Source organism: Oryctolagus cuniculus, chromosome 11, assembly GCF_051225735.1.
Source record: "Oryctolagus cuniculus isolate XC-2025 breed Fujian yellow rabbit chromosome 11, ASM5122573v1, whole genome shotgun sequence".
Classification (NCBI taxonomy): Eukaryota; Metazoa; Chordata; class Mammalia; order Lagomorpha; family Leporidae; genus Oryctolagus; species Oryctolagus cuniculus.
In genome coordinates, this window is record NC_142877.1 from 97569219 (window position 1) to 97592666 (window position 23448).

Below are 23448 nucleotides of genomic sequence, written 5' to 3' on the forward strand. Positions count from 1 at the left end.
GCAGGACCTGCTCCTGATTGGAGGAGAGCAGCGTACTCGGCGTGTGGGTAGCAGAGTTGGGATTGGTGGAGGAGGACTATAAAGGAGGAGAGAGACAACATGCACCAGGAACATCTAAGGGGAACATCTAAGAGGAACACCTGTGCAGCCCCCGAGAGAGCCGGCCGGTGGTGTGCCGCTCCCCTGCGGAAGTGGGGAAAGTGGCCAGGGGGAACCACCCTTCCACGGAGGTGGAAGGGACGGCAGCCAACCTGGGAAGAACCAGCAGCAAACCCGGGGAGGGCCAAGCAGACAAAAGAACAGCGCAGGGTCCTGTGTCGTTCCTCCACGAAGACGGGGAGCGACATAATGGTGCCGTGACTCGGATATGAAGCCTAGGCAGGGTTTAGTGTCGTTCCTCCATGAAGAGGGGGAGCGACATAATGGTGCCGTGACTTGGATAGAAAACCTAGGAGGGAAGAAACAGGAAGAAGTGGAAAATACCGGAGAGAGAGACTAGCAAAGAGCCTAGGGGAAAGCCGGACGAAAAAGGTGCCGGAAGAAGCTATTGAAAGCCTAGGCAGGCCGGCGCCGCTGCTCACTAGGCTAATCCTCCGCCTAGCGGCGCCGGCACACCGGGTTCTAGTCCCGGTTGGGGCGCCGGATTCTGTCCCGGTTGTCCCTCTTCCAAGCCAGCCCTCTGCTGTGGCCAGGGAGTGCAGTGGAGGATGGCCCAAGTGCTTGGGCCCTGCACCCCATGGGAGACCAGGAAAAGCACCTGGCTCCTGGCTCCTGCCATCGGATCAGCGCGGTGCGCTGGCCGCAGCGCGCCGGCCGCGGCGACCATTGGAGGGTGAACCAACGGCAAAGGAAGACCTTTCTCTCTGTCTCTCTCTCTCACTGTCCACTCTGCCTGTCAAAAATAAAAAAAAAAAAAAAAGAAAAGAAAGCCTAGGCATAGACTCGGATACGGACTACGGGGGGAAGCTGGGAGAAATCTCTAAGGTCGAAAGTGAAAGTGAAACCTATAAGAAACTTAGACTTGGATACGGACTGTGGGGAGAGGCCAGGAGAAATGAGGGAGGAATATTGTTGGAAGAAAACTTAGGGAAACATACCGGGTAGAGAAAAATGTTAGGGAAATTGAAGCTGCGGGGGCAGGCCGAGGCGGAAATGTAAGCCAGCTTGGGATTCTTCAAGTCACCCCGGGGAGCAAAAGGCGAAAATCTGGAACCAGAGGCAGAGACGTGGGCCGCCAGGTTGGAATTCGCCAGGTTAGCCCGGGGAACTTGGACTGAATGCCGGTGGTGGCGGAAACGTAAGCTGTGCTGTGTGACTCGTGGAAGCCGCCGCGTGCAGAGAGAGCACGGGGCGTGAATAGATAGGGAACGTGGGGCTAGTGCGAGGCCGTGGTGCGGGCGCGCGAAGCCGGGAAGCCGCGCAGATGAGAGAAGCGCGGGCTGAAGCGGCTCAGAGCCGGGAAGCCGCCAAGAAGTAGCCTCGGGGCGGGCGCCGGGAAGCCGCAGGGATAAGAGAAACAGAAGTTTAGAAGTAAAATGAGAGAAATAGGAATGCTGGTAGATAGAAGTAAAATGGGAGAGATAGGAATGCCCGGAGATAGAGAAATAGAGAAAAATAAGGCCTCCCCTCAACATGGCAATGAGAGCGCTTGGATTCGGTCTGCCTGATTAGTAAGACGATAAGCACCTGTGGGCGGCTGCAGGTCACCGAAGACAGGCACGTTATCAACACCAATAAGTCTCCCCACAAGACGGCAATGAGAAGGCTTGGATTCGGTTTGCCTGATTGCTAGGGCTTGTAAGCACCTGCAGGCAGTTCTAGCAGAGCAGAGCATGCGCTGCAGGGCACTGAACACAGGCACGCATCAGTGCCTAAAAACCTCCTCACAACATGGCGAAGAGAGGACCTGGATTCGGTTTGCCTTATTGTTAGGGCTTGTAAGCACCTGTGGGCAACTCCAGCAAGCAGAGCAGAGTGTGTGCCGCGGGGCACCGAAGACAGGTGTGTATCAACGCCAAAAAATAAAAAGAAAGGGGGATCTGTGGGGAGCAACCCGGACTAGACTAAGTTATTGGAATTAAGACTTATTCTATGCATCTGCTCTCCCACAATATGGCGCTGAGAAGGGAGAAACAGCTTCTACACAGCTGCCTCCAGTTCAACCAATAAACAGCAGGACCTGCTCCTGATTGGAGGAGAGCAGCGTACTCGGCGTGTGGGTAGCAGAGTTGGGATTGGTGGAGGAGGACTATAAAGGAGGAGAGAGACAACATGCACCAGGAACATCTAAGGGGAACATCTAAGAGGAACACCTGTGCAGCCCCCGAGAGAGCCGGCCGGTGGTGTGCCGCTCCCCTGCGGAAGTGGGGAAAGTGGCCAGGGGGAACCGCCCTTCCACGGAGGTGGAAGGGATAGTAGCCAACCCGGGAAGAACCAGCAGCAAACCCGGGGAGGGCCAAGCAGACAAAAGAACAGCGCAGGGTCCTGTGTCGTTCCTCCACGAAGACGGTGAGTGACAGCCCTGTTCTAGGCATTTTCTCCCATCTAAACCTTATCTAAGCCTTGGGAAGGCAACAGTTTTAGAAAGGGATTATGAGAGGTTAAACACCATCCTCAGTCAAGGGAAAGTTCCCCCTGCACATGCCTTGTGGGGAGGGGGTGGATTCAGAGCCTACTCTATTGGTTTATTGGGTGACCATTCAACAAAATACAACAACCCAACAATGTAGCAATTTGCATTCAAATACAGGCAGCTGCAGGCCGGGGCTGACACAGTCTGGCCAGCTGGAGAGCCCAGTCTGGCCCCAGGGGAAAGGTCCAGCCTGCAGCACAATGGCTACTCTCAGGGAGGCCTTGAATGTGCCCTGTGGACCGGATACCCCATGCCTCACTGCAGCTGTGCAGGAGACCCCGCCCCCAGCCGGACCGGGACACACCACTGCTCACTCTCCCGCTCACCAAGAGAGCCGGCCAGCAGCCTCCACGTGTCCTTCGAGGCTCATGACCCACTGAATGACTAACAATGGCCCTCCTCCACTCCCACCCCATCCAGGATTTTCACAGACATCTTGCGTGGCTGTTTGCACAGTGCAACAGTTGTGACGGTGATGCTTGTGGGAAGCCACGCCCTGCAAATCCAGGCCCGAGTCTGAGTCCCAGTTAGCTTGAGCACTGCTTAGGGGAGGTGGTACACACACCCCATCTGCGGCCGCCAAAGTGCTGGGGTCTTAAATTTCACTGTTTTGTGCAGCCACAGAAAAGGGTCAGGGCTTCAAGCCACAGGGGAAATCGGGTGCGAGAAATCAAATTACAATAGAGAGGAACAGCCGGCAGAAGCCTGGCTTGGCACCACGGCGTGTGACATGGGCGTCTGAGCATCAGAGGAGAATCCAGGCCTCTGTGCAAAACTACTTGAGCAGAAGCAGTTCTTACGGACTAGCACACACCAAGGCATGTCTTTGCTCTGTCTGCTACTCAGTCACTTTCTTATAAGTGGAACAGAAAAAAAAAAAAAAAGTCCGATTCCCAGTGGCTAGGCCAGAGCAGAGCAAGCACCAAGAAAACAGCTGTTAACACGGCTGATGCTTGTTCCTGCTAACTGCTTCCATCAAGGCAGAGGCCTGGCTGGCTGAGCAAGGAGAGAGGTCCGAGGTAGCCACCACAGATGGTAGCAGATGGCACGGAGCTCAGCGCTGAAGTCACCAGGGACTCCAACGTCTCAGAGCTAAGCACAAAAGCTGAGAAATATTCCGTCCCGCCAACTGCCAAAGACCCCGAGAATCTCAGGAAGCCGGGGAAGAGCGCGAAGTTTCTTTAGTTGATCGCTTTTGATTCCCTCCATCCACAAATCCATCAAGCCACGGCTGTTTACAGACTGGGGTGTCAGCTGCAGGTGCCTCAGGCCCCACTGCGGGTGGTCAGTGGCACCAGGGGTCAGCGCTCCATTTGTAACCACAGTATTGACTGCTCTGGCCCCGGGGAGCAAGTGATGCCTTCTATGGTTCCAGAAGAGTCGTCTGCCTTGTTGGCGCTTGAAGCTATGGAGTGACAAGAAGCCCAGTGCTTGCTACTGTGGTGCAGGGTAGCGCTGACCAGGGCAGGCTCAAGTCACACAGGCTTGGAGCTGCACCAACAAGTCCCCTACCCCTTCTGGTTATTTAACCACTCTGAACCTGTGTCCTTGTCCATTAAGCAGGGACAATATATTGTGCCTGTCTGATAGGGTGTCAGGGGGATCCTATTTAATATATCCACAGGTGTTTTCTGCATCTATGGACACCTAGAAAGGAGCCATCTATTACCCTGGTCCTTATGTGTCCCATAGATGTCTACACCTCATGGTCATGTTAGAAAAATAACTGTAGGAGGGCTGTAGGTAATCTGCAATCTCAAGATTGTAAATTAAGAAAAGCTATTATGAAATACTCCTAGGGGCCGGCGCTGTGGTATAGTGGGCTGAACCTCCACCTACAGTGCCCGTATCCCATACAGGTGCTAGTTCGAGTCCCGGCTGCTCCTCTTCTGATCCAGCTCTCTGCTATGGCCTGGGAAAGCAGCAGAAGATGGCCCAAGTCCTTGGGCCCCTGCACTTGTGTGGGAGACCTGGAAGAAGCTCCTGGCTCCTGATCAGCCCAGCTCTGGCTGCTGCGGCCATTTAGGGAGTGAACCAGCAGATGGAAGACCTGTCTCTCTCTGTAACTCTGCCTTCCAAATAAACAAATCTTAAAAAAATATATTCCTAAAGCTATTTTGTGAGTATGGAGCTTCTCAGATGGAGAAAGTGGCTTTTTCCTCTTATCCTAGAAGTCCATTTAGTCTCTAGCAGTTTCTTCCATCTGTAGCTGGAACTCAACTAATCAAACTTTTTTCCATCCCTCCCTCCTCCCCAGGGAAGCACAGAGTTGGGAAGGTATTCTCACAAAGCAACATCTGGGAATACGTTGGACTGAATACACATCTGTAATCCAGTCACTTCATTTTCTGTACTGACATCTTCAAACATCAGAGGGGAAGTACCCAAAATAATAGCTGTGTCCCATAAACTTTTCAGATTCACACATACCCTGTTTTCCAGGGTAGATGCGGTTAAGAACTTTTCTATCATCTGAAATTCTATTTCATTTTTTAGGGTGAGTGCTGGACAAGCAATGGAGAACACTGCTCAGGACATGGAGCTGACCGGAAGCAGAAAGCAGGATGGGGAAAAGGCCTCCTTCCTGGCGACGACCTTGGGAGCCGCATGTGTCTAACCTTCAGTCAGTGACACATATGGAGAATGGTACCGGCATCCATTAGACTGGTTACGATGAGTCCACACACGACCAAAATAAACTGCTTTGTAAAAAAAGAAAAGAAAAGAAAAAAGCAAGCAAGCAAGCAAGCACCATACAAACAAGAGAGACCCCACTAAAAAGACTGTTCAAGTCAGCAGGGACTGCCCACCGTGGTGCCCGGTCCTGGCACCCCTGAGGTGGCCTTGCTTGTCTTCTGCGTTCCAGCTCAGGGCTCTGCTTTGCTTTGCCTTCGTCATCAACACTAGGACATTCCAAGCTCTGACTAGCACAGGGTCTCTCTCGTTCTCTCTCTCTCTCTCTCTCTCTCTCTCTCACACACACACACACACACACACCAATGAAATGGGCTGACCAATGTGAAAATTTAAGAAATCTAATTCTTTATTTAACACCAAAGCTAACATCGAGTGTTTATTTAAAAAAATAATGGCACCTGCTTTGAATTCATTGATGATACCATCACAGGGTGACGATCTACAGAGAAATGGCAATTTCAGGCTGATGTGAGACTACGGACTACCCTACAAAATGGAAATTGTGCCATGGACCTCACAAGAAACATTTCCAGTTTCTAGGTTCAGAGCTCCTGACTATTGCCTAAGCATACCTTCAACACACAGAGCATGTTTTGTTGAAACATTTCTCATAGGACAAACAGAATAGACATGCTTTAAATAAATTAAAATGGCAAGACATACATCATTCCTAAAACAATCAAGGTGCATTACTTTCCAGCTTTATATAAACACAGAATTGTATCGGCTTCAGAAAATTACAGGTTAGTTCTGCTTTATATCTTAAGGGTTACCAAGCTCCTGTTGACTGTACTTTTTTTTTTTTATCTCTAACAGGCCAGCCTCAGTGTTACAGACCCACTCCATCCTGAGTGTGTGACACTTCAGCAAACACGGGGCTCCAGACAAGCCCTGAATTTTAAGCAGCGTCATTTCTCCCTACCCCAGCCCACTCCTCCTGGTTATAAAAACATGCAAAATAGGTTGTTTAGTCACACATGGCCATAATAAGAAACACACTTAACCTTTTTCCAAACCAATACAATTATATCTGAATCGCAGACAAAAACATCCCCATCCAACGCCAAACAATTTGGTATTTAAAATCCAACCCGAAAGGACAAAAGTAGTGAGTTGTTGAACTCATAATTAAGCCTGACTTGCTGAAGAAATGGCAGGGCAATCCATCCCCGGTTCTTTAGGAAGTTCGTGGAAAATAGGTATGATTTAAAAAAAAAGCTATGCGTGGATTTCAACAAAACTATGCACCAAAATAAACTTATTTTTTCATTCCATTCTCTCACAGTTTTCTCAAGGACCCTCTCTCTAAAGAGTGGAACAGTATCACAAGAAAGTAAGAGCTACAGGTAGAGAAAGGCCGCACTCCCCGAATGCTGACGGATCAGGGAGGCAGGATCATGGCGGATGCGGGGGTCACGTTGGCCAGTCCACACCCTCCCACGCCGGACGCTGGGACTTGCCCAGTGTTCCCAGTCCCCGGCAGAGATGGACGACTCTGAGCGACTGTTTCATGGCGGGTTTGAGTTCTGGGGGAGTGGAGGATTCTGTTCTGGCTTAATGCCACTCAGGATACGAGCTAAAATAACCAACTGTAAAACACAGAGCAAAGTCTTTTTTTTTTTTTTTTTTTTTAAGGTTTTTGTTTTGCCTTCGACAAACTATCACTGTCCCAGTGATAAAATCCAGTGCTAGCCCAGGTCGGCAGCGCTCCCCGAGTGACCGGCTGGGTGCTTGGCTGTCCAGCAATGGGCTGTCTTCAGCAGGCATGCACAATGCTTACCACCATCGAGAGGGGCAGGAGGAGGATTAGCTGACTTAAATGTAAATGAAATTCCCAACTCCAGAATATGCTGTAGCTCTATTACCATTTTTAATTTATAAAATTTATCTCCTTACGCACTGAAGAGAACAGGCAGTAGGGGGTTATTCAGAGAAAAATAAACTGCAGAGGGTACAAACCTCCTTGCATTCTACTGTCTTATTAAAAAGCTTCACGAACTCTCCACACAACTGTAAAATATGCTGCGCAGAGGCCGTGCACACCCAAGCGAAAACATTTCCGAATGAACAGGTGAGTTCCTGCAGAGGGGTTTCCATCAACAGGTAGCAGGGGTGAGAGCCGACGCTACCTCAGAAGCGGGCGGGGTTCCAGCAGGTCCCACCAGCTCCGACCGCGGGGTGGCATTCCCAGCTTCCCCTCCTCACCACTGCATCTCCCACTGGTCGCAGGTCGGAGTGTGCTCACAGCAAGCTGGCCAGGCCGTGTGACGGAGCGGAGCATGGTGCCACGAGAATTAGCCATTCTCGGTCCTCCCAGAGCCCTTCACCCTCAAGGGCTACAAATCTCACTCACTCACTCTCAACTAACAGCCGCGTCTACAACCACCCAAACCCTGGCTTGCCCAACGCAGCCCTCAGGAAGGTTCACAAATAGGAAGCAGCCCACCCAGGCCCTGGTTGGATTCAAGGGCTCTCAGCCCACCTGTGCCTGACAGCCCTGACTAACAAAGGCAAGAAGAGATGGGCCATGCGCTCTCCTCTCCTCTCCGGACCTGGAGCCCTATCTGCCTCGTGGATTTGACACCTCACAGTGAATACTCAGTCCACCTGGAGAGAATGACAGTCACAGGACGTGGCCCTGCTCACGGAGGTGGCACTAGGAACTCCCTCTTCCCAGAATCCTTATTACCAAAGATTTCCTGCAAGGACATTTGTTGTTTTAAAAAGCTTGAGACTGGCACTAGTGGTGACGGCTGAACCACTGATAAATCGGACACCTCAAAAACAGAAGGCGTACCTTGTGAGAGTCTCACTTATACTGAACGCCCAACCACTCAGTTCTCTCCCACCCCGGCCACCCCGTCACATTTCTCCAAGAGATGTCCCAAAGAACAGTGGAGAGCAAAATATTGCACGGAATTTAAATCGGGGAAGTTTGATGGCTTCCAGGAGAAGATGCACGCGAATGGGCATCTTACACCCTCAGCAGCGGGAGGAGCCGGGGAGCAGGCTTTCAGATCCTCCACCTGCACACAAAGAAACAGACTCCCAGGAGGCATCGCGGGAGCTGAAGGCAGAGACTGGCGCCCCCAAGGTGGGCAGAGCTGCTAGGTGCCACGCTCCCCCTGCGTGGCAGTGTGGTCACCCTATGCCCTCGGGGCTGCCTTTCACGATGATCCCAGGGAACACAAGGTAACCTTGCATCAAACACGGGATTCAGTGTAGGCTGCTCTCACTGGCCTTCCACAGCCCCGAGAGGAGCTGCTCAAACCTTGGCGGGGCCAGGCGCTCACAGGCGTTCGCCATCCCCCATCCAATCAGAGCAGACGTCCCATTCCCTCGTGCTTCTTCCGCGCCTGCCTCTGCGCTGGGGCTTCATCCGCTCCCACGCCCACGCCCTTCCTCAGGGAAGAAAAGCCCAACAGGAGCCTGGGTTTGTTCCCACTTCCTCGCTGGGAGGCTGCGCAATCGCTCACAGCCCTGGCAAGCAAGCGAATCACAGAGAATCACTTCCTCGAGGTGGGGGGTGATCGTAATTGAGATTTGCCGAAGCACAAACCTCCTGAGCGGTGCCCCAGGACCCCAGCTCGCTGCTCAGGCCACGGCGAGGCGCTGCGAGCATCCTGTGCCTGTCTGAAGGCCTCTGCAGCCAGGTAGGATGAGCTCGGCGGTGTGGCGCCCTGGGGAAGCTGCAGGCGCCAGTCCTGTTTGCTGTACTCGGTGGATAAACAGGTGCAAGGGCCTGCACACGACCGGCTGCTGAGGACACAGCTGCTGGAGCCACAGCGGGACCCACAGACCTAGACACAGGGATTATTGTACCCCCGCGGGCACAGCGTCACCACCACCACCACCACCACCTGTGCTTCTCCACCGCCCCATATCGTGTCATATCCTTGCTGCTTCAGGGCCCAGGGAAGACGCAACTATTACATTAGCAAGAGTGAAGCTGAATTTCGACAGGGATTCCAGATAGATAGAGACACACACACACACACACATTGTTTTGCATCACTAAGTATGCCTAGTGCTCACTGGACACAGCTGCACCGAGCTGGGCTGCTCAGGTGGACAGGGAACCTGGTCTGATTAAGGCAGTGGGCGAGGTGGGGAGCGCTCGGAGCCAGGTTCACAGGAGCCAAGCACGGGGACTGCGCCGGCGGCTGCAGCCCAGTTCGGAGCACTGGAGTTATTTACACCACACAGCCGCGCGCCACTTCTGGGCGTCTTCACACAGCGCAACCGTCCGCGTTAAGATTTGGTAGAGTGCACAGAGTTCTCTTTAAAACAAAACCTTCCAAGAACTCGACGGCGGGGAAGCGGGGCCTCATCTTGGTATTATTATCCTTTCCAGGGCACACACAATGTGGTCCCAGTTTTTGCAAAATATGGCCAGCAGAGTCACAGCACAGAAGGTGCCAAGGATGTGGAAGCGGCTCTTCATCATGGGCGAGACAAACTTGGCCACGGTGGAGACGCACACCAGCACGACCGTCATGAAGGCCAGGAGCACGCTGATGCACTTCCCCAGCAGGACCCTGGCGTTCACGGCGTCCGTCTGCAGCGTCTGCTGCTCCTGCTGGTGCAGCTCCAGCTTCGAGATGCGCGTCTGGCACGACTCCAGGGCTTCCTGTGGGCGAGAGGGAGAGCGTGCATCAAAGGCTGCTGGGATCGTGGGCCCCGGCGCTCCCAGACCGGGGCGCCTGATGCAAACACCAGAACCCCAAGGCTCCTTCCAGAGGGGCGCGGGTACATGCAGCCGTGACATGCCGGAAGCGAGAAGGCGGGCTTACTTTTTCTGACTCCACTTGCATTTGGAATACAGTGACATGAAATACTAGCCATCAGGGACACAAGGGTGCCGTGGAGAGAGAGCTGGCTTGAGCTGGGGCATCTGCTACCTGCCCCAGCTAGTCCTCACTGCCATTGCTGAGTCTGTTGTCCGGCGAGGGGCGGGGCGGGGGGGGGCACTCGGTTCACCCTGGGACACCCTGGCCCTCATGCGTCCCCAGCCCACAATAACTGGAGCACGGAGGGCCCTGAACGTGCCTCCAGCCCCCCATCTGTTCTGAGATGGACTCAGAGGCACTTGCCTCCTTGACACCCCCGACACAGCGCATGCCATGTGCAGGTGGGGATCACACAGCTGGGGCACCTGCAGCCAGCCCCGTGTCCCCTCCAGGCCTCCTATTCTCAGGAACCAGCACTGGTTCGTCCCAGCTGCAGGCATCCCTCCGCCCTGCGCTCCTGCAACCCCACCCCCAGCCCCGTCCATGCAACATCCAGCGTCCGCTCCCACCTTCCCTCTCTCCGTCCAGTCTCCATCACGGCCTAAGAGGCCGGCTTGTCCTGCCTGCGCAGCCTGCGTGAATTCCTCCACACCTCCTTTCCCAACCCTAGGAACCCGTATTCCACACAGCAGCCCGCGTGCTCTTTAAAGGCGCATTTGAGATCTCACTCCTTTTCCTAAGACCTTTCAAACCCATCAGCATGGCCCCTGGAGCCCTTGCTGACGGCACAGGCTTGGCCGCTGTTGCTTTCTCAGTGCTCTGGTCAAACTGGCCTTTTCCAAATTCTGAAAATAGCCTGTGTCCACATCAGGGCCTTTGCACACACCGCGTACCCTGCCCTTTCTACCTGCAGCTCTTCCAGGGCTCACTTTGATGGTCAGGGCCTGAGGGAAGCCTTCCCAGACCCCTCGGATCTGGCCCTGTCTCCCTCCCATCTTCCCAACCACGAGACACAGAAGCTGCACGAGGACAGGCTCTAGGCCCATCTGTCCAGCCTCTCTCTCCAGCACAGAGCAGGTGCCACACACTGGCGGGGGTGAAAACCATCGGGTGCCAGTGACAGGATGTGACACTCGACAGAGGAGAGCCCCTGAGCCTCTGGGGAGGAGACGGCTGAGCAGAGGGAGCACCGTGAGCCCCTGTGAGCTCACCAGCCTGCTGACTCCTCTGCCACTGTGGGTTTGCTCAAGTGAGACACAGAAAGCTTCATGACTCCAACTCTGACCTGCTTTGCTTCTGCTGAATGTACTCAGTGGGCCAAACAACGGGGCTCCCTGTTACTACAATAACCTTCCTTCTTCGACACGTCCAACCACAGGCCAGGACTGGCTCAGATCTGCACGCCCTCCACGGCGCTGGCTTTCCGCAGCCATAGGCGCGCACCCAGAAATCAGGCCTCCTTTACCGTTAGTCGGGCCCCAAATTTCCACCGTCAGGCACGGCACCCAGGAGGTGACCGAATGATGTAAAATCTTTACATTTTAGGCCAAGTCATTAACATGTGATTGGGTGGACGAATTACATATACAAGGGCACTGATCTAGAACTGTTTCAAAACTGCAAATTTTTTCACAAAAAATAAAGAAAAAAGGAGAATCAAGCAGTGAACTGCAGGGAGTTTTAGTGAGAGCACCAGGAATGTTCAGCCTCGCAGTGTTTAGTACTTCTCTGGATCCAGTACTCAGCAGAGGATGAGGACAGACAAGGGATTGCCTTGAAACACTTAACCGCGAGAGTTCAGGGTGAATAGTAATAATAATAATAATAATAATAATAATAATAAAAATTGCTAGACTGGACATTTGGTGCAGCAGGTTAAGGCTCCTGCATCCTATATTGGAATGAGTGGGCTGGAATCCCGGCTCCACCTCCAACTTCCTGCTAACGTGTGCCCTGGGAGGGAGCAGGTGATGGCTGAAATTCTGGGGTTCCTGCCACCCATGTGAAACCTGGTTCCAGTGTGGCCCAGCCCTGACCATTGCAGGCACTGAGGGAGGAAACCAGCAGGTGGAAGACCTTTGTCTCTGATGAAATGATAATGAATAAATAAAAAGAAGCTCGAATGCTTGAACAACAGAACCCTTGCATCCCGGCAGCGACTGCCCACCTCATCCGTACGGCTGAGCCTGGGCCACCATCCTGCCTGCAGCAGCAGCAGAAATGAACGGTAACAAGGAAGCTGAGCAGACCCAACTGCTGAAAAGCCCCCGCAGGAACGCCGATTAGCCAATAAAGTAAAGTAAAAGAGCAGCCAGCCTTGGTTTTTGGCTCTTTATTAGGTGTCAGGCAAAAACTTAAGTGCTTTGTATGCATTAACCACTTAAGCCTGCCAACAGGACACGCTGATATTTCCATTTTGCAGATGACGCTGAGGCCCGCAGAGTTAGCTCAGCCAAGGTCGCCCAGAAGAGGCGTAAGCAGCAGGGGTGAAACCCTGACCGAGACAACAGAGACCCCTGGGTCATGACACCGAGGCTCTCTTTGCAACTCTGACCTTGAGACTGAACCCGAAAACACCCCAAGTGAGCTCTTCACCTTTAAGTTCCCTCTCTGAAGTCCTTCCCTTCGTTTGACCTCCCCACCCCTACGGCGTGCTTAATAGAACGGAAGAACAACAGGAATGGAACTGTGCCCCACAGAAGACGACCGGCCACTCAGATGGCACGCAGCGACTCCCCAGGCCGGCTCCACCATACAGCGAGCCAGTGAGCCACTGTGCTCTGCGCAGGCCCCACTGGACACTCCTAGCAGGCTCTGTCTTCCCGGACCTGGGGCCGGTGAGGCCACGTGTCCTAACCGAGAGCAGAGCCACCCGTCCCCCGGGCGTCTCCTGCACCACACTCTCCGGGGGCCACATTTCCCGTCTGCTTGGGTGCTCTGGTTGTCAGAACGTCGGGAACCAACCAACCCAGGACACGGCGGTCCAAACCCCAGCCCACACACTGTGTGAGAAGTCACGCAAAGCAAAGAGACAGGCACAGCCCCAGATCTTCCAGCTGCTGGTTTACTCCTCACATGCCTGCCACAGGCAGGGCTGGGCCAGCCGGAGCCGCAGTCGCACCTCAACCTGGGTCTCTCCCACGAGGAACAGGGACTCAACCGCCTGAGCCATCCCAGCTGCCTCCCAGGACGCGCAGTGGCAGGAAGCAGAGCTGGGACTGGAACCCGGGTGCCCTGAGAGCAGATGCAGGCAACCCCCAGCGGCATCCTACCCACTGCGCCAAGCCCCCCACCTAGGAACTGCCACCTTTGTATTTCATGTCCTGCCTCGTCCCGTGCACGGCCCACGTGGAACGGAAGATGCTCAGTGTCTCCGACGGACGTCCCTGAGAACGAAGCTCAGCACTCCCCGAGGAGCGCGTATATTTTTCCCAAAGGTGACCGCGGAGCCCAGGGTGGCACCCCAGCAGCTCCAGCCGCAGTCCCGGCCGGTGCCCGTGTCTAAACTGCTCTAGCAACCCCCTTCCTCCCACCCGCTCGGCGCCTCCCCAGCCCTGCCTCCTGCAGGACGCTCAGCCACACTCTTCCCTCAAGGGCGGTCGCAAGACCACACTGTGCAGGCTGCTTAACCTCGCTCCACCTCAGCTCCGCCTCTAAGAAGGGGGGGGATAACAGGAACAAACCAACAGCACTGTTGCGGAGTGAATGGGAAAACCAGAGACCAGCATTTGCCAGAGGCTGGCTCGCAGGACGCATTCCAGTGCCTGCAACCCTCGTAAGGAGGGGAGCCCCTGTGTCACAGGGACGCACAGGGACCTGCTCCGGGCCTCATGGCAGGTAACCGGCAGCCTGGCGACTAAGGCCCCCGGGTTGAGCCCTGGCTGACTCACTGCCCTACCAGCCCCCGGTGTGCTGAGCGCCGGGCAGCAACCCCAGGTCTGTGGCTTGTGCAGTCTGTGCACAGACTTTGGCTCTCATTCATGTGGTGCGGAGCTGCCTGGCCGGTGAGCCGGTCCTCACCTTGGCAGTGAGCTCCTTGAAGGCAAAATGGGTCGCATATAAAAAATTGCGGTGGTGATGTGCTTGGGGTGGATGACAGACACTTGCTAAGTGATTGAGGCAGGAGGCGTAGGGGCGTAGTAATGGAGACGGTCGCGTCTGTAACAAGACCTAGTGGGGCTGTCCCAGGAGGGTTTGAGCGAGAAACTGTTTCGTCCCCGTGCCCTAGGGCCTTTGGGACGCAGGGGAGGGCCCTCGGCTTGCTCCGTGAGCACAAGCCCGGCGAGCACCCGCGGGAGGCTCTGCGCACCTGGATGTCGCGCGAGCGCTCGTAGGCCTGGTAGGCCACCTTCTCCTCGATGCTGGCCAGCTCCTGCTTCAGGTTGGCCGTCTCGTGCTGGTGCAGGTCCGTCAGGTCATGCAGCTGGTCCTCCAGGCGCTCGTACCTGACAACGACAGGGGCGGATTCTGAGCGTCAGTGGTGCTTCCTGGGTCTAATGGGCACCTTCCATGCCGACGTCCTCTTTGTCCTATGCCTGCTCGCCAGCAAACCTGGGCTGTTTCTCATCCCCCGGGCGGACTGACTTCCCCAGAGTGAGTCTGACTCTTGGCTAACCCTGCACTCCAGCTCTGGGGGGGCTGGGTCTCGGCAACCTGAACCCTCTGGCCTCACTGCTGAGCAGCAGGCAAACCTGATCTGATTCTGGCGTCGGGCTGGCTCCACAAGCCATCTGTGGTAACAGGACAGACCCCGTGACCAACCCCATTCGCCTGGGCCAGTCTGGAGCCGGCTGTGCAGGCTCCTGCTCAGGGCAGGCCCCCTGCACCTGCGGTGGCTCCTTGCTCCCCCACAGTATGCAGGGCTGCAGAGGCGGGCAGCCAATGAGGAGAGAAGCATGCATTTAGTACCAGCTTCTACTCTGCAGCCAACTCCTCTCTTCCCCTGTGCACACCCCCTTGGAGCTTAAGGGCCAACAAGAAATGGAGCTTGAGACGAATTGCAGGTGGCTCATCATAGGGCATTTTCAAAGGCCTAAATCTAAAAAAAACACAGATATTCAAAGATTCCCATTCCCCCGCTGGCCCCTCGTCAGGGAAGAGGATTTGTCTTATATGTTGAGACCTCACAAGGTCTGCTTTGCAACAGGATGCCCTGTTTCGGGGAGAGGCATCAGCCTGCAGCGGCTTTGACCAATGCCAGTTTTAGTTGCTTATATAGGTCATCTGATAGAATCATTTTTAAAAAGGAGGCATGAGAGCTTAATGTGATTTAGGGACGAGTCTCAGGCCAAATGTCAGTGCTATTACAGACAAAGTCACTATCTCAAAGGCCTTAAACAGTAAAATAGTTAAGTGGCTATATCACGGGGACCACAAACAGAACTACGGGACAAATAAAAATGATTAAAACTGCCCTATGTGCATGTAAGTGGGTATCTGTGGCTTGGGATAAAATACAAAGTGCTGCATCCTACAGCATTTGGATGAAATTGAAGTCAACACTCCCCGGAAAAGCTGCAACTCCTCCAGCACAGTTCCACTGTGACACAGAGCCCGAGCACGCACAAGGAAAGATCAGAAACTTGGGAGACGGAAAAGCTACGTCTCTAAATTACAATTATTCATCAATTACAAAGCAACGTGCAAACTAAATGTAAAAGGTAAAGGTTAAAATATGTGATGGGCATTTCACTATTTTACACACATTCTTAGAGTGTAATGTATTCTCTCCGTCCAACAAACTTCTGGGGGATCTTTTCACTGGAAAAAAAATCACCTTATATCTGAGCACGTACACTTAATGTTATAGGCACATAAGAGTCAGCCTACAAAAAAAACACTTTTTTTTTTTTTTAAATTAGCTGATATAACTCAAGTATATGTCAATCTGCGGGTAGCTTTTGAAAACTTCATTTAGGGTAAATTACAGTACCTTAGAAAAATGCAGTATATTAAGATTTCAAGATTGACATACCAAATAAAATCCACCTTGCTCGACCATGAATTAGCTTTTTACTTACTTATTAGGGAGGACCATCCAACACAGACCTGTGAATTAGCGTAATGGGGCTGTAACAGCAGTCTGCTGAATCCGGATCTTAACAGGCAAGCTGGTCACAGCCTACGGTGACATTTTAACAGACCCACGTGTGTAACGTCTGCTAAACTGTCAGCTGGAAGGCACAGTTAACAATCGTGCGGGATGGACAGAACTACGGATCCTCCCCCGGTGCCTCCTGAGCCAGACGCGCACCAGCCCTTGCTGAACACACAGCCATCAGCACGCTGCCCGAGGAATCCCGGCAGGGCACCGTGCAGTACCTGTATCTCTCCTCTTGCAGGGTCTGGGAGATGAAGCCGTACTCCCGCTTGAACTGCACTTTCAGCGCCTCGATGTCCTCGGCCAGCTGCGCCTGCGTCTCCTTCACCTCCCGCAGCTCCTCCAGGATCATGGCGAGCTTCCCCTGGCTGTCCAGCGGGCCGGCGGCGGCCCCGGCCCCGGCCCCGAATGACTGGTTCCCGTTACTGTCAGCCGAGCCTGACGTGCCGCTCGAGCACTCGTCGTCACTGCCGTACTTGGGTTTGTTCACGATGGTGGCGCTGCCCCCGTAGGCCCTGGCGCTCGCCTCCGGCCGGAACTCCTCTAAGGAAGTTTTCAAGTGAGCGATGTTGTCGGCGCTGCCAAACTTGTTCCGGATCAAGTTGGCGAACTCCCGGGACTTGTTGAAGACGAACACGGGGGGAGTGAGGGACACACCCGGCATGGCCGACTTACTGCTCTCCATGCCGTGGGGAGCCGTCCGGGACTTCACGTGGGCATCTTTCAGGGAGTGCTGGATGTCCCTCAGGCTGTCTTTGGAGGGGTCCTTGGCGCTCCGGGAGGCCCCGTTCTGCTCGAGCTCACGGAGCTTGCGGTGGTACTGCTCCAGCTTCTTCTGCAGCTGGGCGATGCAGTGCGCTGACTTCTGGTTCTTCTTCTCGAACACCTGCTTGATGCGGCCCGCCTGCTGCTTGTCTGCACTGTTGACCAGCTTCAGATACTCCGCCACGTTCCCGTCCCGGGACGTCTGCTCGATCTTGATCTGCTCCGTCACCTTCAAGATCTTCTGTCTCAGGCTGTCTGCGCCCAGCTTGACCTTGTGGAAGTCCAGGACGCCATCCGGAAGGTCAAAGTTCAGGTTGGTGTCTGACCCCCCGCGGCGGATGTTCAGGGGCAGGCTTAAGGTATTCATGTCATGACGTTCCACCTGCAAGAGATGGCAAAGACGCACTTTCAACCCGAGCTCGTGGAGGCAGGCTCTCCACACACCCACCCCACCCCGCAGGTGTCACAGGACAAGAGCCCGCGGCCGTCCCTGCAGGCTGGAGGTGGACACGTACGCTAAGAAGGAGCCGTGAGGGGCAGAGCTCCCAGGCTGTCGGCTTTTCTACCTGCCAAGGCAGTGTCTGCCGGCTGCCAGGGTGGGAAGTGCGGAATGCAATGAGGTCACCAGTCACCCTTCCCAAGGGCCCAGATAACTGGGACACCTGCCACACGCCATTCAGAACTCACTCATTTGACAAAAAGGGGGTGAAACAAGGAAAAAGAAATAAAGTTCCAGCAAGAACATCTATCATGCAAGAAAATCCTTTTCTTAATGGAATCATTAAGCAGATGTGACAGAACAATATGGTGCGAGATTAATTTCAATAACCGAGCAATTACAACAATAGAATGTAGATATGGAAACAAATCACCCCCGATCACTCCATGGTGATGCAAAGAACAGAGGAACCACGCTTTGCTAAGACACGTGACACAGCCTTCCGCCCAGAGCAGCACTGAGTGTCGGGCAAGGGGGTGGCAAGCTCGCGCTCTCAAGGGAAAGGTCGGGTCAGCAGGTGCGGTGGATTCCAGGGACTTCCCACCCCCTCCACCCCCACAGGCTATCTTGCTTGACCTCATCGCCACGGCTGTAACAGATGTGTCAAACCTGTAAACATCCAGGAAGTGAAAGTAAAACATCTGAGATCTGAGCCCAGGTGACTCCGACTCTCCTCCACTTTCCACATCGGGACAGGCTACTCACTTCTGTCCTCAGAGGATGCACAGGGGGTCTTCGTGGCCTTGCAACACAACCTCCCAACAGTGATCACCAAGATCTAAACTGAGGTGTCTTTGTCTGGCAAGGTAACAACCCTCTGAGAATACAGTAAGGTCCAAACAGGGGGGGGCTTAGCAGCAACCGAAGGGGAGATGAGACAATGTTCAGTACATTAGCCTTTCTCCCTCTTAGGGATTGGAAGGCTGGTAACAGAAAAAAAAAAAAAAATCAGCAAAGACGTTAACAGGCCTCCCGGGTCTGGGGCACCCAGACTCGGGGACTCCACTGCAGGGTAAATCGCCCCGCCCCTCAGCCCGGAGGGTCCGTGGACACAAGCCCACACCGCCGCTCAGGCTTCCTTCCCAGCTCACAAAGTCTGCTCACGGTTCTCGGCCCCCTCTTCCCGCACCACACGACTTTGCTCAGAGTGAAAGGCACAGGTTTTGCTTTGTCTGGCAGAAGAGCACCACACAGGGAGGGATGCAAGGAAAGGCGTGCAGATCACTGGAGACGAGACAACGGATCAGTGAGGAAGGAAGCGGACTGTGACCTCCCCTGGTGCACACGGGTGAACGCAGGGAGGCTACGCACGGGCGGCTTGGCAGGGAATCCGAAGGGGCACGGGTTTAAATCAGAGCAACAAGGCACGCACGGAGCCTAGAAAACCTTCCTTGTGGGGAATTAATGGTAAGCGTAGAATCACCGAGGTGGGAAACCTGATTTTACTGGAGATACCAGATCTGGTCACGCTGCCCCGCCTCTCATTAGGCTCCCCACTGCCTCCCTAAGGAAGCACACACTGGCCACCGTGAGCCCTAGCTAAGCCCAGTCCTTGGCTGGACCTAACACATGTCACTCGTCTTAAGTGAGCCATATACCCCAAAGCTCCCAGAAAATACACACATCTTCTATGGGTCTTTCTCACATCTATGATATTTTTTTAAAAGATTTATTTTATTTATTTAAAAAGCAGAGAGAGGTAGAGACACAGAGAGAGAGGTCTTCCATCCACTGGTCCACTCCCCCGATGGCTGCAATGACTGGAGCTGTGCAGATACAAAGCCAGGAGCCAGGAGCTTCTTCTGGGTCTCCCACATGGGTACAGGGGCCCAAGGACTTGGGCCATCTTCCACTGCTTTCCCAGGCCATAGCAGAGAGCTGGATTGGAAGAGGGGCAGCCGAGACTAGAACCAGCGCCCATATGGGATGCCGGCGCTTCAGGCCAGGGCTTTAACCTGCTGCACCACAGCGCCAGCCCCAACATCTATGATATTTATAATGCCCACCACCTACCCAATTCTGATTTCAGAATCCTACAACTTCTCTACAATCCATTTTGCAGGCCTCTTTGTCCATGAAGCGTACTTATCCCGGTGCCTTGCACACACTTGACTTCTCCATTTATCACTCATCTGGGCACTTTAACAAAATTTATTTTCATCTTCGTAAGGTGGAGAAGGGGCCAGGGTTGTGGATCAGTAGGTTAGGCTGCTGCTTGCAATGCTGGTATCCCTTAAGAACACAGGTTCCAGCCCTGACTGCTCCACTTCCGATCCAGTTCCCTGCTAATGTTTCTGGGAAAAGAGCAGATGGTCCAAGTGCCTGGACTCATCTACCCACGGTATAGACCTTGATGGTGTTGCAGGTTCCTGGCTTCTGCGTGGCCCAGCCCTTGCTGTTGAGGCCATTTAGGGAATGAACAGTGGATGGAAACTCTCTTTCCCTCTGTCACTCTGCCTTTCAAATTAATAAATAAACCTTAGGAAAGAAAGAAACAAAGAAAGGCAGAGAGACAGTGAGAGACAGAGCATTCACTGGTTCACTCCACAAGTATGTGCAACATCTAGGGCTTGGCCAGGCCGAAGCCAGGAGCCCAGAACTCCATCTGGGTCTCTCTTGTGGGCAGCAGGGGCCCAACTCCTGGGCCATGACCTGTCGCCTCCCAGGATGTGCATTAGCAGGAAGCTGGAACTGGAAGCAAAGTGGGACTCAAGCCCAGGCACTGGCGTCTGAATCGCTGCGCCAACCTCCAGCTCCCTGGGGATACTTTAACTCCCCCGCCCCCAGCCTGCAGGCTCCTTCAGGGGAGAGGTGAGCCCACAGCAGCAGCCAGCGCACTGGGAACCCCTCCCTTCTTCACAGGAGGCTGTCAATCAACGTTTGTTTGCTGAAGGTGACATCATGCTTGATTTCAAGAAATCTACACTGAAGGAATTTAAGGTACAGGTAACCAGAACCAAAAAAACCGACCTCAGAAGTTCCGCCTCTACAGCCCTGATAACTCCAGGTGGAGATGACTTTGCAATACTAATAAACTTGGCACCATTTCAGATTCAAGTATACGGAGATTTTTTTTTTTTTCTGATGGCTAGTGTGCCACACAATATGCAAATAAGGACTTTCAAACTTTAACTGAAGTGTAATTTACCTGTCCAAAAAATAACACATTTACTTAATTAAGCATAAAACTCAGTGAAATTATACAGACCGAATACACTGTGAAGCCAGCACCCAGTTAAAGAAACAGATCAGACCCCCTTCCGACCCGTGACCCCTTTAACCACAACCCCCCACTCCAGGTCAGCAGATCCTGATGCCCGACAGCACTGGTTCGTGTCGCAGGTCCCAGACTTGGACACACGTTCCTCTTGTCACTCTCCCGACACTCTTTGTGGGTCTGTGAGGACTTAACGCTTGCCTTCCTGAAGCTTACAGATCAGATGGGTCAGATTAGCTTATTTACAAAACCTGCTGGGTACTCTCTACTGAGAAGCCCCCGCCAACACCCTGGGACAGCCAGGGGTCCACACTTTACCTTGCCCGACTCCGCTGTTCTCCTGCCTCCAGTGCACGGGCAGTGTTCTCTGTCACACCGTGCACGGCACGGGGATGGCCGCGCCAGCTTGCAGCAATACTGACACACAGACGCGGACTGACTCCTGTCCTACTTGAAAGCTGTGACAATGCTTGGCACATCCTTGAGAGGCCGGGCTGGGGGTGGGGGCGGGGGCGGGGGCGGGGGGGGAGCAGCAGCATGGAAAGCTTTAACAATGCAGTCTTACTGCTCCTCAACAGACCTCAGTCCCAAGTGTAGGATGAGGGTCTCAGACTGGAGCTCCTGCCAGGCTGTAGCTCCCGGCTTTTTATGGCCTGACCGTTCACAGACAGTCAAGGGTCAGCTAGAAATAACGTTAGGGTGGACGTTTAGCTTGGCAGTGAACATGTCCACATCCCACACTGAAACACCTGGGTTTGAGTCCCAGCTCTGATTCTCGACTCCAGCTTCCTGCTAATGCACACCCTGGGAAGCAGTGGCGATGGCTCAAATATTTGGGCACCTGCTATTCACGTGTGAGACCTGCACTGAGTTCCAGTTTCTGGCTTCGGCCTCAGCCCACCTCTGGCCATTGCAGGCATTTGGGGCGTGCACCAGCAGCTGGGAGAGCTCTCTGACAAACACACACACACACACACGCATATATTTGTTAGATGCCCATAAATTTCCTGAACACAAACTGAAATTACATGCCTGAGTTAGGAAGAGAGCGGTCAGAATCCCCCATCCTTCCTTTAAACTGGACTTGGCACTGACTCTACACAGAGCAGCCTGGTTTAGGGGGAAGACATGAGGACAGTGGCTCATGGATCACCTGGAGCCAACCCACATGTGTCTAAGTAGATCGAGAGGCACGGACTCCACTTTGGGCACGGACATTTGCTGGCTATGTGTTCTTGGGTCAACCAAGCCACTTTTGTACGCTTCATTTCCTAATCTATAGAACAGGAAGACGGAATCAGGTCATTTAATTCCAAACAATTCCAGGAAATATAATCCAAGCTATTTAACTATGACACAGTACTGTACAACAATAAGACCATAACAGTCTACATCACGGAGTCTACTCTGGTTTCCTTAGGTTTTTATTATTTTTTTTATTTATTTAAATCTTATGTGAGACATAAAGGAGATGGAGAGAGATCTTCTACCTGCTGCTGGTTCACTTCCCAAATGCCTACAACAGCTGGGACAGGACCAGGCCAAAGCCAGGAGCCCAGATCTCCACCTGGATCCCCCACATGGGTGGGAGGGACCCACGTACTTGAGTCATCATCTGTTCTTCCCCAGGTGCTCATTAGCAGGAAGCTGCACTGGAAGCAGAGCAGCCAGAATTCGAAGTGGGGCCTCTGACATGGGACGCGGGGGCTTCACTGCCACCCTGAACACCCATACTCTGGTTTCCTTCCACGACACAGCCTTTGTGTGCCTCAGTTTCCTCTTCTGAACATGGAGATAATAATTCTTCCCAGATTCGTTGTGAGAAATAAAAGAGATAATGCATTTAAAGGACCTACAGACCTCCTGGTACAGGCAGTGGGGAGTGCTTTTGTCAATTGTGTGGTATTGTTACCTGCATGTAAACTCTGGAGGAAAAACAAGCTCCAAAGTGGTAACAACGGTTATTTTTGTACTGCAGGGTTATACGGGTTCATTCTTTTTATTATGTTTTTGTGCTTTCTGATTTTTTAAAAAAGGAAGTGTATTAAGTGTTTTGGCAGAAAAGATGCTGTTTACAAACACAACGGCCAGTCCCCTGTAGTTCGCCCAGAAGGACTCACTGCCATCACCCAGATGAAAGGCGGCACCAGCATCCCAGCAAACCGCCTTCCCTAACAGTGCTTCCCTTCCCACGACACAGACCTGTACGCCGTCTCCTCAGAGCTCTGGAACAAAGGCTGAGGAAAAGCCCAAGCCCTGGACAGACGTCAGACAGTGGCCCTGAGTCATCTCTGCGCAAGCCAACCCTCCCGTGCTGGTTCATCTCACGCAGGCCCCACCCAGCACTGCTCCGGGACCCAGAGCTTCAGGCTTTGAGCGCACCCCCCATCATGCTTTGTATTTGCCCCTTGTCATTTCCATGGTGATGAGCAGAAACAGAAGGTTACCCACTGCAGAGGCCCGTCCCCCAAATTCCCAGGTCACAGAACCCGAGGGAAGAACAGGGGCTCCCAGGAGTCCCTGCTCTGGTGTGGATAAGCCTTGAGCTCAGTCCCTGGTGTACAGATGTTGAGGAGGTAGAACTCCAAGAGGCGGGGTCTAGGGGAAGGTAATTGGGTCCTGGTGCCCCACCCCAGGAATGCATCCACACTGGTCTCACGGGAGTGAGTGGTTCTCCTGGAGCAGGTTGTTATAAAGCAAGGCCAGCCCTGCACCTGCCCCTCCTCAGCCACGTTGTGACAGCCAAGGGGAGGCCCAGACTTCCCACCCACCATAACCATGAGCCAGGTAAACCCCTTTACTCTGTAA

General features: G+C 53.6%; 1 protein-coding gene and 1 long non-coding RNA gene across 7 annotated transcripts in view; one reads left to right on the plus strand and one right to left on the minus strand.

Annotated features, from left to right (window-relative positions):
• Positions 1–2194: 2194 nt before the first annotated feature.
• On the plus strand, positions 2195–6257 carry LOC149123576 (uncharacterized). The gene is made up of 2 exons (XR_016216932.1): positions 2195–2508; positions 5129–6257. It is a non-coding gene; the product is annotated as an uncharacterized LOC149123576 (long non-coding RNA).
• Positions 5652–23448, minus strand: part of TMCC3 (transmembrane and coiled-coil domain family 3) — a 296265-nt gene continuing 278468 nt past the window's right edge. For 5 of the 6 annotated variants that reach the window (XM_070052712.2, XM_051845760.3, XM_089308766.1 and 2 more), the window contains exons 2-4: positions 16381–17306; positions 14369–14504; positions 5652–9959 (exon numbers count right to left, since the gene is read on the minus strand). In XM_070052712.2, coding sequence (XP_069908813.1) covers positions 9657–9959; positions 14369–14504; positions 16381–17306 — 1365 coding nt within the window. In that variant the 3' untranslated portion in view covers positions 5652–9656. Of the gene's footprint in view, positions 9960–14368; positions 14505–16380; positions 17307–20958; positions 21083–23448 lie in introns of those variants that run through there. The other variant, XM_008256895.5, reaches the window with a different exon arrangement.